Below are 13,817 nucleotides of genomic sequence, written 5' to 3'. Positions count from 1 at the left end.
TAGTAAGATATTGTACGAGGCCAAATCTGGCCAATTTGAGCATAAAACAGGTAATATATTTCGGCTGGATGTGGTCGGTTTAAATGTCAAGGGGTTAATATACTGCTGTGGGTCCCTAATTTACTATTTAGTGTGGACCCCCGCAATTTTATATGGATCCTGGTTGAGAACCACTGGTCTAAGTGGTTGCTCAGTTTGCTAGAAACAGCAGCCAAATTTCTTTTCAAATCATACCTTAGCATCTTATAACAAATAAGGACACACTAGATAAGAAGTTTTAGATACACAAGATACGATGGTTACAGGTGAAGTGCCCCTGATCATAAGTCTGCTTGCTTTAAGGATGACATAATATACCCTCATTCATAATTTTAAAAAATATCTCTCTTTTTTTTTTTTGGCTGTACCAACTAATATCTTTTCTTGTAGTTTGCTTTTTCTTTTTTGGATTTCATACCAGAATATTCTGTGAAAGAATTTCATTGCATTGATAGTTATCTAGCTGCCACTGAGGAATGGAAATGGTTCCTTGTAGTAGTAGTAGTTGTTGTTGTTGTTGTTGTGGGTGTGGTAGTAGTAGTAGTAGTGGTGGTGCTGGTGCTGGTAGTAGTAGTAGTGACAACAGTAATAGTAATAGTCCTTATTGTCATATATTTCAACTTTTTAAGATAGGGAAGGGATGGATGATCCAAGTCCAGAGTATTACTGGTGTTTATCAATATTATTATTATTTCATTTTGTTCTTTTGTTTTTGGCAGGGACTTGAACAGAAATTTAATGAAAGATGAAATCAGATTTGGCTGGATTGGAGCTCACAACACAGAGGAAATGTAACTAAATATTGTATTGTATTTAGTCAGTTTTTTTTTTTTACTCTTCCTGCCAAACCCCTTTTTTTTAAAGGAGCTGAAATATTGCAACAAAATTTGTTTCAGTTGGATAATTATATAACCAAGTTTTGCCCTGAATTTCTACTTCAGACTGAAGATCTTTCCATCTTCCAGCTGGAATGTATATATCACGCTTTTTGATGCTATCACATAAATTGGGGGCAACCATTAACTTATTGCCAATAAGAAATTGGTCTGAGATGTTGAGAGTTGTTTTATCATTAGGGTTGACCCACCAAAGGGGGCGAATAATTGGAAGGCCTGCTTTGATGTCTGAAGAAAGGCCTTCAACAGTTTTGTACACTAATTTTCGATGGAGAGTGATAAGGCTTTGTAAATGTAATGAAGTTGTGTGATTATATAAGTACCTGCTGTATGATAAACGGACAACTGGCATAAAAGAAGCCAAGGTGATATATCTCATGTACAGTTCTTGAGTAATATTGGGAAATTTTACAGGGGAAAGAGTTATGTACGGATAGCCTAACATACTAACAGTTAGTGCCTGATCAATGACATTATTAATACAGGTATACTTGCCTCTTGACACAAACATAGATTTAACATTGATCACTAATAGTTTATGTTTGTTTAATTTGGAATCGTAATAAAATATTTCTGAACTGTTTTTGTAGAATGACGCCATTTTATCAACGTAATCTTTTATAGTGTAACTTGTGTTATAAAAGCGAATGTTCTTTGGAATGTAGCTCTGTCCAATTGCTAAATTACGGAATCCTCCGAATTCTGGCTTTGTAGAAAGGTGGAGCAATTTGTCCAAATACCATTTTGAAGCATTTGGGTTGGAAACATCTATAATAGCCATCTGTTTATTTTGCCATTTGACAAGTTTTGTAACGTCACTCAAATCATCCCTTATAAAATATCCTGACATCATTCCAACATTGAATTCTTTGGAAGTGAAATGGAAATAAGGACTTATTGGATATATAATACCAATATTATGACAATCAACTTGACGAAGGAATTCAGAGATATTTGGGAACTGTTTGGCATCAAAAGTGAAATCTCCCTGACTTTGTTGCCAATTGTTATTCAATTCGATGTAAGTATCATTATAAGTGTGAGTATATTTACTATTAATGAAATTAAGGATGGCACTTTGTATAGAAATATTCCTGGAATTTTCTTCAAAAGACCAGATCATTGTTTTTAAAAGTTTATTGTTCTTTGCTAGTTCATTTTGGTTCACAGGTAAAAATATCTTTTTCATGTTGACATAAGTATCTCTGATATCATTACCTTGACACAGATAATAGTGGAGTTGTTGGTCGGGATATGGCTGTCTTAGGTCTGGCAGAAGACAAAATAATCCATCATCAGAAGAATTCCAGCTAATTTCAAAAGGATGTGAGTCATTTACAAAGATTCCAACACCATCAGAACTAATCCAAAGTGGTTCTAATACAGAACCCAATATATCTGATGATTCTGTTGAAAATGGAATATGATCAGTAGAAAAATTCTTCAGTGGCCATGATTGCCTTGAACCAATGTTCATTCCATACCAATTAGAAGATTTTATCTGGTAACAATCAAGGAACTCTTCTACCTGTGAAATTTCCCAATTTATAGAATAGCAATACAGACCGCCTTTTTCTTCATGAAGTATTTGTAGCTTGGTAGAGCGCTGACTTTGGTAACATAATTCTTGAATGCTTTGTTCTTTAATCTTCGGTTGACAAAAATGAAAGCTAGATGTGAGGTTGATTCCTAACCATCCAGTTAGAGTTATTCCTTTAAATTTATTCAACAGTTGTACTTTCCGTTCAGCTTCAGAGAAATGGATAAGTCTGCCAACCAAAATAGCATTGGTTTGTCTTGCATGAAGAACTCTTACAGATATGAAACCAGCAAGAATCAATATGAAGAGTGTGGCCACAGTGTATTTAAGCAGTTTGGAGTTTTCTTTACTTGGAGTCTAATGAACAGATAAAATATAAACATATAATTAGCCATGGTAGAAAATGACTGTCTGAATCTGGAGCATTTAATACAATTAATACAAAGTAATTAAATATTAAAGAGGTAAAGCATTTTCATAAAACCAAATGAGGTCTCATTAAATAATCTGAGGAGGCTTTCGTAAACAACAACAACAAAAGCAGCAGCAGCAACAGCAACAACAACAACAACAACAACAACAATTTCTACTATAGGCACAAGGGCTAGAATTTGGGTGAGGGAGATAGTCAATTACATCGACCCCAGTGCATAACTAGTACTTGCTTTATTGACTCTGAAAGGATTAAAGGCAAAGTTGACCTCGGTGGAATTCGAACTTAGAATGTAAAAATGGATGAAATGCTGCTAAGCAATTTGCCTAGTGTGCCAACGATTCTGCCAGCTCGTCTAGTTGATTACATCGACCCCAGTGTTTCATTGGTACTTAATTTTAGTAATAATCCTTTCTATTAAAGGCACAAGGTCTTAAATTTTGGGGAAGGGGAATAGTTGATTACATCAACCCCAGTACTCAACTGGTACTTAATTTATTGACGCCCAAAAGGATGAAAGGCAAAGTTGACCCCAGCAGAACATAGTGACTGATGAAATGCCACTAAGCATTTAGCCTGGCATGCTAACAATTCTGCAACCTTAATAATAATAATAATGATGATGATTTCTTTACTGACCACAGAGTGTTTGCATAAAGAAAAACATTATGGACGGCACAGAAAAAAATATTAAATATGTGTGTGCACATGATATGCTGTAAGGCTTTTGTGTGTAAACAAAAGAAAAAACAATTTAAGAAGGTGTAATCCTCAATCGGGAGGAGACATTTGAGGGCTGTTTGTAGGGCCATCTACCAAACCACGGGTATCCTGACTTCTGGTGAAGGTACCTTTTCTCAGTTTCTTATCTCTGGTTTACAGGCATATACCCAATGACACAGTTGGACTGCATGGATTTTCTTCCTTGTTAAGCTTTGTTTCTGATACCGTCTTGTCCCTGAAAGCAGTGTCAATTATCTCAATGTGTTTATTGTCTGATACCACTATGGTGACATCATCAGCATTGACACTCTTACTTTCATGATCCACATTCTCTCAATATCTATTTTCAAGTCTTACTGCACAGACTTGAGAACAGATATCAAGAGAATGAAGAATATGAAAGCAAAAGTGGTACCAACTGTGAGTGGAGTATTTGGGTCAGTGATGAAAAACCTTTAGAAACACCTCGGCAAAACTGGAATCTGTCTCAGCATTACAACATTGCAAAATGCAACACTTTTGGGAGCAGTAAATATCCTGCAGAATGTACTATCTGTTACACAATTTGATTAGGAGTCAATTAAACAATCCAGTGTTAACAAGATCATCACTGTGCGAATGAAGGAATAATAACACTTTTGTTATTCTGGCATGAGGTCAGCAATTTTGAGAGGTGGGAAACCAGGTTACATTGATCCTAGCACTCAATTGGTACTTATTTTATCTACCTTGGAAGGATGAAAGGCATAACTGACTTTGGTAGAATTTGAACTCAGGATGTAAAGACAGATGAAATACTGCTACAATTCTGCCAACTCACCATCTTAAGCCTTAATCATGATGATGATGATTGCAATGGTGGTAGTAGTGGTGATGGTGATGATGATGATGATGAGTATCATTATAAGTGTAAGTGGATTCAAAATAACAGAAAGGTGGTATGAACACAAGCCAGAGGCTGTAATGGTGAATCATAATTGTTGAATTTTATAGGATTTCTCCATAAAGACAGAACATATTACAGAAGCAAAAAACAAAAACAAAACAAATATGATTGTAGAAGACATAAAAAAACAATGCAAGATCATAGACTTTGCAACACCAAATGATATTAGAATGAATACCATAGAAATGTCAAGACCTGGTCATAGAGGTAAAAAGATTACTCTTTACTCTTTTACCTGTTTCAGTCATTTGACTGCGGCCATGCTGGAGCACTGCCCTTAGTTGAGTTAACAAAAGTGTTAGACAACAAAATTCCACAATAGGGGGTAGTTTCACCCAGGACCAGCCAGGGCACCCCGCAAATCCTGGTCACCCCAACTTCCAAGGCCACACCATGTAGGCACACCATGTCCTCTCAACTGCTCCAGCTTACAGACGAATATTCAGAGTAGGCTGATTCACACAAGCCATTTTTGCAACAGTCATCTACCTTTCAACAAACTTACTTGGGGGCAGTACTTCCCTCTCTACCCTCACTTTCGTTTTCAAGTGGAACTTGAAAATGTTGATGAGGGCTCAGCTGAAGAGGAAAGTGTCTGTCTTCAGTCCTTTCAACCTTGTCCACCACACTACCTCATTTGCTATAGCCATCAGGCAGAGGACAACTGCCTTTTCTTCCCAGCCAAAAGAAAGCAGTGGGGCAATCCTCACAATGGACTAGTTCATAACAGGATCCATCCTACATATGACAACAGCTGTTTGACAAAGCTTCACAGGTCAGTAATGCATGGACACTGGGTGAGTGCATGCAGGACAGTTTCATCGCCCTGCGCACACCTTGGACAGGTCCATCTGACAGCACTTCTGTGTCTGTAGAACTTGTCTTGCACTGGCAGAGCTCCCTGAGGTGACATTGTGTGTCTTTGAGTGAGGTTCTCACTTTTAAAGAGGACTGCAATGCTGGCAAACTGAATCCCTCTCTATATATGGGCCACATCTATTAAAATTTCTCTGAGGGCCTTCTCAAATGACTGATGGATGCTATTTCAGCTCTCCAAGTTTTGCATGATTCACATCCAAAATAGTCTTCTTCCTCTATTTTGCCTCTATTATTTCAGGATGTGTGAGCACAGCAGCCTTATCATCTTCAAATTTAAGGATATCTTTTGCTTTTCTGAGTCCACGCGTTTTATCTTTGAGTGGTATGACAAACATCTCTTTCTTTGTGTTCATTACATCAGCAAACCTTTTATTTTTGTTATTGTTACAACTGCTGCTGCTGCTGTTACTGTTGGTAGTGGTGGTGGAATTGTGGTCATTTCCACTGTTGCCACTCTGTCACCGTTATTTTCCTCCTCTCTGCCTTCGATATTAGCATTACTTTTTTTCCTGCTAAAATCTGTTGCATTTTTAAAGAACACACTATCCCTACTACTACTGTCTCTGCCACCACTGCTAGGGGGTAAGGTGATTACATCAACCCAGTGCTTGACTGGTACTTATTTTACTGACCTTGAAAGGATGACAGTCAAAGTCAACCTTGGCAGAATGTAAAGATGGATGAGATGCAGCAAAGCTTTTTGCCCAAACTACTAACAATTCTGTCAGCAACAACAACAACAGCACCACAACCACCACCACCACCACCACCACCACCACCACCACCACCACCACCACCAACAACAACAACAACAACAACAACAACCACAACAACAATAATAATCCTTTCTACTAACAGCACAAGGCCTGAAATTTTGGGGGAGGGGACCAGTCAATCACACTGACCCCAGTTTTTCACTGGTACTTAATTTATCGACCCTGAATCAATGAAAGGCAAAGTCAACCTGGGTGGAATTTCAATCTTTTCTTTATTCACCACTGAGGGTTTATATAGAAGATTGGCAACAGCACAGGCCAATGCCACACAAAAGTGTGGGATTTAATTGTGTAAAAAGGTAACAACAATAAAAATTATAACAAATAAATCTCCAAAAGAGGGAGGCTTCCAAAGGATACTCATGGAAACCCTACAAAAACCATGATTGCCCTGATCTCTAAAGTAAGTGCTCTCTCCACTTCATCTACCCTTGATATAAAGGTGCATGCTTAGAGTAGGCCTGCTCACTTGGGCTATCCACACATCTTTTGACAAAATTGCTGGGAGGCAGCATTTCCCTCTCTACCCTCACTTTTCAAGTGAAACTTGAAAAAGTTGATGAGGGTTTAGCCAAAAGGAAAGTGTCTGTCTTCAGCCCTTTCAACCTAGTCCACCACGCTTCTTTTGCTAAGTCCACCAGACAAAGAAACACTCTCTGCCTAAAGGAAGGCAGTGGGGCGATCTTCATGATGGACTCAGCTGATAGCTGGAGCCATCCTACATGCAACAGCAGGTGTTTGACATAAATCCACAAGTGAGCAATGCTTGGGCACTGGATGAGAGTGTGTAGAAGAGTTTCATCAGTCTGCATGTCGCGAGAGTAAGTGAATTAGCTCATACAGGGAACTGAGGCCATGCGACAGACTTACTCTGTTTGAGGATTACTTCTAATGTAACATGTGTGTGCATTGTGTGTGTGTGCGTATGTTGAAAACACAATCATTCATCAGTTTTAGATTTTCTTTAGAATTCTATGACATGTTAATAAATAAGAGAGAGCTGACACTTTCGTGATGTTTTGCTGTTTTATATCACAGGCTGGGTGTGGACAGTAAATTTTCTTTTTCTATTTTCTTTTTTCTACAAAACAAGAAAATAACTAAGCAATCTTAGTGTTTACTGTGGCCTTCTCTTTTCTCCATTGCCTCAAGCAATCACTGCTACCCCTGCCATCATACCCAATCTATATTTTTCTAGTTCTGTTTGTTTTTAATTTTTGTTGTGGCTGTGTGGTAAGAAGCTTGCTTCCCAATCACATGGTTCTGGGTTTAGTCCCACTGCATGACACCAGCAAGTGTCTTCTACTATAACCTTAGGCGAACCAAAGCCTTGTCAGTGAATTTGATAGATGGAAACTGAAAGAAGCCTGACATATATATATATATATATATATATTTATATGTATTTATGTGTGGTGCCTTTGTTTGTCCTTCCACCATCGCTCGACAACCAATGTTGTCAGCAAAAGAGACCAATAGAATACATACTAGGCTTACAAAGAATAAAGTCCTGGGGTTGATTACTTTGACTAAAACCCTTTAAGGTGGTGCTCCAGGATGGCCACAGTCAAATGACAGAAACGTGTAAAAGAATATAAACAATATTTGATTTGTTTAGTGGTAGATGTTTAGTCTTGCTTAAAGTAAAATTATGATTGAAGGCATTCCAACCACGACCATACCATCTTTTTAGGGATATTTAAGACTATAGTAACCAATGTCTACCATGCCCATTGCTAAGTGGGTTCACTAGACAGCACTGCCCCCTTTCTATTCAATGGTGTACCCTCAGATTTACTTATTTCGAAAGCCCACTTTAGCATTATTACAAATTAGTAGCCACCCAGAATATCCCAAAGTCTGGTGATGGGCCTGATGTCTGCCCTTTCTAAGAAGACATTGAACTGTGAATTGAGGGGAAAAAACTTAGAGGTTATTATTTCTAGTAGCTTAAGCAATCTCCTGGAGAGGGGGTACTGCTGTCCAGTGCACCCCCTTAGTGATGGGCATGGCAGATATATTGGATACTGTAGTCCTAGATATCCTTAAAATGATGGCATGGTCATGGCTGGAATGCATTCAATCATAAGTTAACTTAATCAAGACTAATCTAGCCAGACAAAACAAGTATTATTTATAATAGAACAAAAATTAAAAACAAACCAAAGTAGTAAAATATAGATTGGGTATGGCGGCAGTGATGGCAATGGTTGCTTGAGTCATTGGGAAAAAGAGAAGGCCACAGTAAATTCTAATATTTTATTTCTTTATTGCCCACAAGGAGCTAAACATGGAGGGGACAAACAAGGACAGACAAAGGGATTAAGTCGATTACATCGACCCCAGTGTGTAACTGGTACTTATTTAATCGATCTTGAAAGGATGAAAAGCAAAGTTGACCTCGGCGGAATTTGAACTCAAAACATAACGGCAGACGAAATATTGCTAAGCATTTCGCCCGGCGTGCTAACGATTCTGCCAACTTGCCGCCATTAGTAAATGCTAATATTGTTAATTTTTAGTCTGAGGAAGAAATTTTGACACAGGACACTTGACAAGAGTAAAATGAAACAAAACCTATGAGTGTCAACTTTTAGATGAGAACATCACATTGAAACTGTCACTTAATTGGATTATGTATTTTGAGCAGCAGCCACTGGTGCTGACTCCACCACAGTGCTTCTTGTCATGTCTTGTTTTAGTATCAGTTGTTACCACTTCACTGCAAAAACATTTCCAGGTTGTTCATTAGTCAATAGACAGGGAGATTATTATTATTTTGCTTGGAAACAAATGAGAGCTGGTAACATACTCTCCCTTGACTCAGACAAGCATGGAAATGTAGATGTGACAACAACGATAATGAGAGCGATGGTGATGATGATGATGATAAAGGAGGAGGAAGAGGAGGAGAGATTGCAACTCAGAGCTCTGAGATCTCATCTCATCTCATCTCACCATTTCTTTGCACACCTTCCTCTTTTACTACAGGAATTTTTCAAAGAGGGAATCACAATCTAGTTGTTCTACCTACAAATATGTGGTAAAACCTCTGAAATGACTTCTCAACAAAAACCTCTCTTTTGGTGTATTCATCAAAGAAAAGGCATCAAAGCTTTCATACACCATAAATATTTTACCTTTCATTGCACACATTTTGTCAATTTCTTTTTATTTTCTTTGCAGAAAACAGTCTTTGAGAGCTGCATCTGTATGTTGTTGTCACCTGTTGCTCTAGTATTTATTATTGTGTCTCTTGTTGTTGTTGTGGTTCTTATTGTTGTCGACTGGTTTGTATATTTTCCCAAGCCTTCTAGGTTTTTTTTTTCATCATGGTAGTACCAAACCTTTGGACCTTGAGATTTGGGATTCAAGCCACTTTTTTTTTCTCAGTCCCACCACTTATATTTCTCTTTGTTGACACCCCTCTCGCCCTGCATACACTCTATACCTCATCACTGAGCTATTGGAAGTGGATGTTGTAAAATAAGACAGAAAAGGAAAAGAGATGATGATGATGATGAGAAAAAGATGACAAGTGACATATTCCACAAAAACCTCACTCACAAACAGCAACAACAAATAATAATAATAATAATTTAAGCAGATGTGAAAAGAAAATTACATTTTCCTAAAGTTGGAGAAAAATAAATTGAAGACAGCGAGCACGAAAAATAATAAATAAATGATACAAACTTAACAAAAAATAAATGAAAAATAATGAAAACACTAATAAAAAACAGGTCAGTTAAATGTTAGTCGGAATCCAAAAAAGAATTTTAAGGAGTAACCTTTAACCTTTCTTGAAAGGAGTTGACATTTGAACTTTAGTTAAAAAATGAAGCTTAATGCAATTATCAAAACACAGTTAGGGGAATGTTATGCAATGCATTATAATATTAAATACATATAATGTTATATAATACAATGTTATATAATGCATAGTGTTATATACTCTTGGGTTCAGCAAAAGATTTATTTCAACAGTAATGTTGAACACAGATATAGAAGACAATATACATCTACACGCACACACACATACACACACACACTGATATTATATAAGCTTGTTTATCTGAAAGAAACTTGAACCTGTTGTTTTTCTGAATTTGGTGTAAAGTCTTGTGTAACTGGTTATAAAATTTATTTGTATGCACGTAACACAAACAGTTATATAAGTAATAATGTATGTGCATACACACAAGCATAAACAAGTTTCTGCCTTTTGTGTTTGTACACTACCAGACTTTATCATCACCACCACAACCATGATGACCACCACCACCACCACCACCACAACCATCATCATCATCATCATCACCACAACCACCACCACCAACACCACTGTCACAATTGCAACCACCACCACCACCATCTTCGTCACTGCTATGACCACCACTGTTGGTCATCATCCTCCTCATCATCAAAACCTTCACTGCCATCACCACTGCCACCACTACCACCATTACCTTTACCAGTGTAGTTTTTATGTTTGCTTTCCACATCAGCATCAATTAGATGGATCATCATGGTTCACGACAGTTCTTATTCAAAAGTTACTGTCCTCCTAGACAGGTTGGGAACTAAGTGTCACTCAAACATTCCATTTTTGATAAGATCTCTGAAACAAAAAGCCCTTCCCAGTATTAAACACTTTACAGAGTGTAATGGGCAAACACTTACACACATACACAATACATTTGTTCATTTATTTTATGACCATTTTTCTAAGCTAGCATGGGTTGGTTGGTTTGACAGGAGCTGGTCAGCCAAAGAGTTATCCAGGCATCAACTGTTTGTTTTGGTATGGCTTCTGCCCAAAAAGACAACTGGAGCCAAGACTTGTTACCATAAACACCACGAGAGAGAAAGAATAAGAGATAATGGAGAAGAGAGAATAAGAATTTTCTTAAAATAACTTCCTTAATTCAATTAACAGGAGAACGTGTTAAAGAATATTCTATCTCGGAACCACTTTCTGCTAATCAATCAGATGGCTCTTTTCTGAAAACAGTCTAGCATGTAGTAGCATCTGGGCAAGATCAAGAAAGACATGTTACAGATGTGGTAGGGTTAGATCTCAAAATGTCAGCACCTTCCAGATGAGATAACATGGGGACTAAAACAAATAGTCATCTACTGTATTATGATGACGATGGTGATGATGATGATAGTGGCAATAGTCAAGACATTGATAGTGCTAATAATGAATCTGTTTACAGCTAGAATCCAAATTCTTGTTACCAGCCAATTGTCATCCTCCTATCTAGCAAAAAGATTCAAGCGGAAATCATTTGACATAGATTCTAGAAGAGAAGTCAGTTTGGTACAACAGTTCCTGGTAGAGAACAGGAAACTATAGAAACAAGGAAATTAGACAGAAGCAGAACTAAAAGGTAGTAGGTTTAAGTGGGCTGAATCTTGGATATAAGAGCATGATAAACTGGAACAAGTTAAGGAAATAATGGCTGCTTTTACACCAGCAGATTGTTGTTTCTCTATCAGCATTTCCAACTAATTCTACAAGTCTAAGAAGGAATATTTATGGAATAGATCAACCTGCTAGAAATAGCAGCCAATCTCCCTTAAATCACACCATGCCAACACACTGGATTATACAGTCTTTGATTGTTTAAAGAAAACAGGAATGATCACAACCAAAATGTCTTTGGTCAAAGGTCTGTGTAACTAGGGCCAGCCTGGGGATAAACAACATGCTGATCATAGCTCAGAGCAAGCAGGGCTGATCTGAGGTTAAACAATATATACTTTTACATACCATTATGCTGATCATAGGTCTGCTCAACCATGACCACCCTAGGCTAAACAAGATTTATTTCTACATACAGGTATGATGAAAATATATATTTTTTGTTTTCATTATTGTTTACCTAAATTTTTTCCCCCTTTGATTACATCAAGGGAGTTACTTATTTGGGATCTGTTCAATTTGGCTTACAAATTTTTTTAATTAATTTTTTTTTTAACCAAACAGTTTGAAACTTCGTATACTGGTGGAATTTCTCACCCAGAACACAGTTTGCTTTGAACATTTTTGACAAAATTTCGTATTTTAGAAGTTATTTCATGTTAAAGTTGTCATATTTGGGTAATCAATGACATGTATTCAGTTGAAGAAAGCTACTGCTGTTTGCGATAGTAATCGAAGAACAACTTCCGGGTCATCTCTACTAAATGTCACCACTCAGTTCTATTTTATTTTTTGTTTACTGTCTGTGTTGCATATTACAAGCTTTTTATTTTTCTTGGTTCTCGTGTCGGAGTAACCAGTGACCATATAGAGCTACAGGTCCACAGCTAGGTTTTTATGTTGCTGATGTGTATGTAGTTTCAAAATGCTTTATTTTACAACTATGAGATGTATTGTTATTGTTAAACACATTTCTTCAATATAAAAGTCTTTATTAGATTAAAAATAACATTATCAAAACATGAAGGTAAAATGAAACAAATATGCTTTGTTTTCTTCCAGACACATCAGTAGGGAGAGAAAGAGTAAGGAATGCAGGGTGCGAACTAGAAAGGAAGAAAGGATAAAGGTGGCATTGTCTTTGTTCAACATATGAATAGAACAGAGTAGTGACATTTAGTAGAGATGACCTGGAAGTTGTTCCTCTTTGATTACCATCACAAACAGCAGTAGCTTTCTTCAACTGAATATACGTTGTTGATTGGCTAAAATTACCCAAATATAACAGCTTTAACACAAAATAACTTCTAAAATACGAAATTTTGTCAAAAATGTTCAAAATAAACCATGTTCTGGGTGAGAAATTCCACCAATATATGAAGCTTCTTACTGTTTGGTTAAAAAAAAATTAATTTAAAAATCTGTACACCAAATTGAACAGATCCCTTTGTTGTACGAGGGACGTTCAATAAGTAATACCTCTGACCCACTTGCAGTTGTTTGATCTAGCTGATTGCATGTTTGATCTAGCTGATTGCATGTGCAATCATTTATATCTCTATAGAGTAAGTGGCAAATTACAGCTCTGAATTAATTGTGGTTTCTGATTTACAGGTGTTTGAACCGAGTCAAGTGTGAAATGGAGCCTGTTGAGTGTCGAGCAGTGATCCGGTTTTTGTATTTGAAAGGACGCACACCACGGGAGACTTTTGATGAAATGAAAGTAACTTATGGTGATGATGCCCCATCATATGACCTTGTAAAACGCTGGCATCGTGAATTCAAACATGGTCGGAACTCTGTGGAAACAGCTCCCAGATCTGGTCGCCCCTTCTGCCATTGATGAGGCATCTGTCCGTCAAGTTGAGGCTGCCATTTTGGAAGATCAACGCATAATTATTCGCCAAATAGCCCATGAGGTCAAGATTAGTACCAGGTCTGTGGAAACTATCATTCATGACCATTTGCATATGCAAAAGGTGTCTGCCAGATGGATTCCCAGGTTGCTCACGCCTTTCCAGAAGCAAGAACGCGTCGAGTGCTCGAGGGTGAATTTGGAGATGTGCCAAGAAGATGAGTCAAAATTTTTCAAAAGACTGATTACACAGGATGAAACCTGGGTCCATCACGATGATCCAGAGACCAAAGCCCAGT

At 37.4% G+C, this 13,817-nt stretch overlaps 1 protein-coding gene across 1 annotated transcript in view; it reads right to left on the bottom strand.

The window, feature by feature from the left end:
• Nucleotides 1-225: 225 nt before the first annotated feature.
• LOC115217990 (myogenesis-regulating glycosidase) overlaps nucleotides 226-13,817 on the bottom strand; it is a 55,411-nt gene continuing 41,819 nt past the window's right edge. The window contains exon 3 of the mRNA XM_029787731.2: nucleotides 226-2,832. Within this exon, the coding sequence (XP_029643591.1) occupies nucleotides 898-2,832 (1,935 nt within the window). The 3' untranslated portion in view covers nucleotides 226-897. The remainder of the gene's footprint in view (nucleotides 2,833-13,817) is intronic.

The sequence above is a fragment of the Octopus sinensis genome, linkage group LG12 (assembly GCF_006345805.1).
Source record: "Octopus sinensis linkage group LG12, ASM634580v1, whole genome shotgun sequence".
NCBI lineage: Eukaryota > Metazoa > Mollusca > Cephalopoda > Octopoda > Octopodidae > Octopus > Octopus sinensis.
This window is presented reverse-complemented; position numbering and strand designations above follow the sequence as displayed.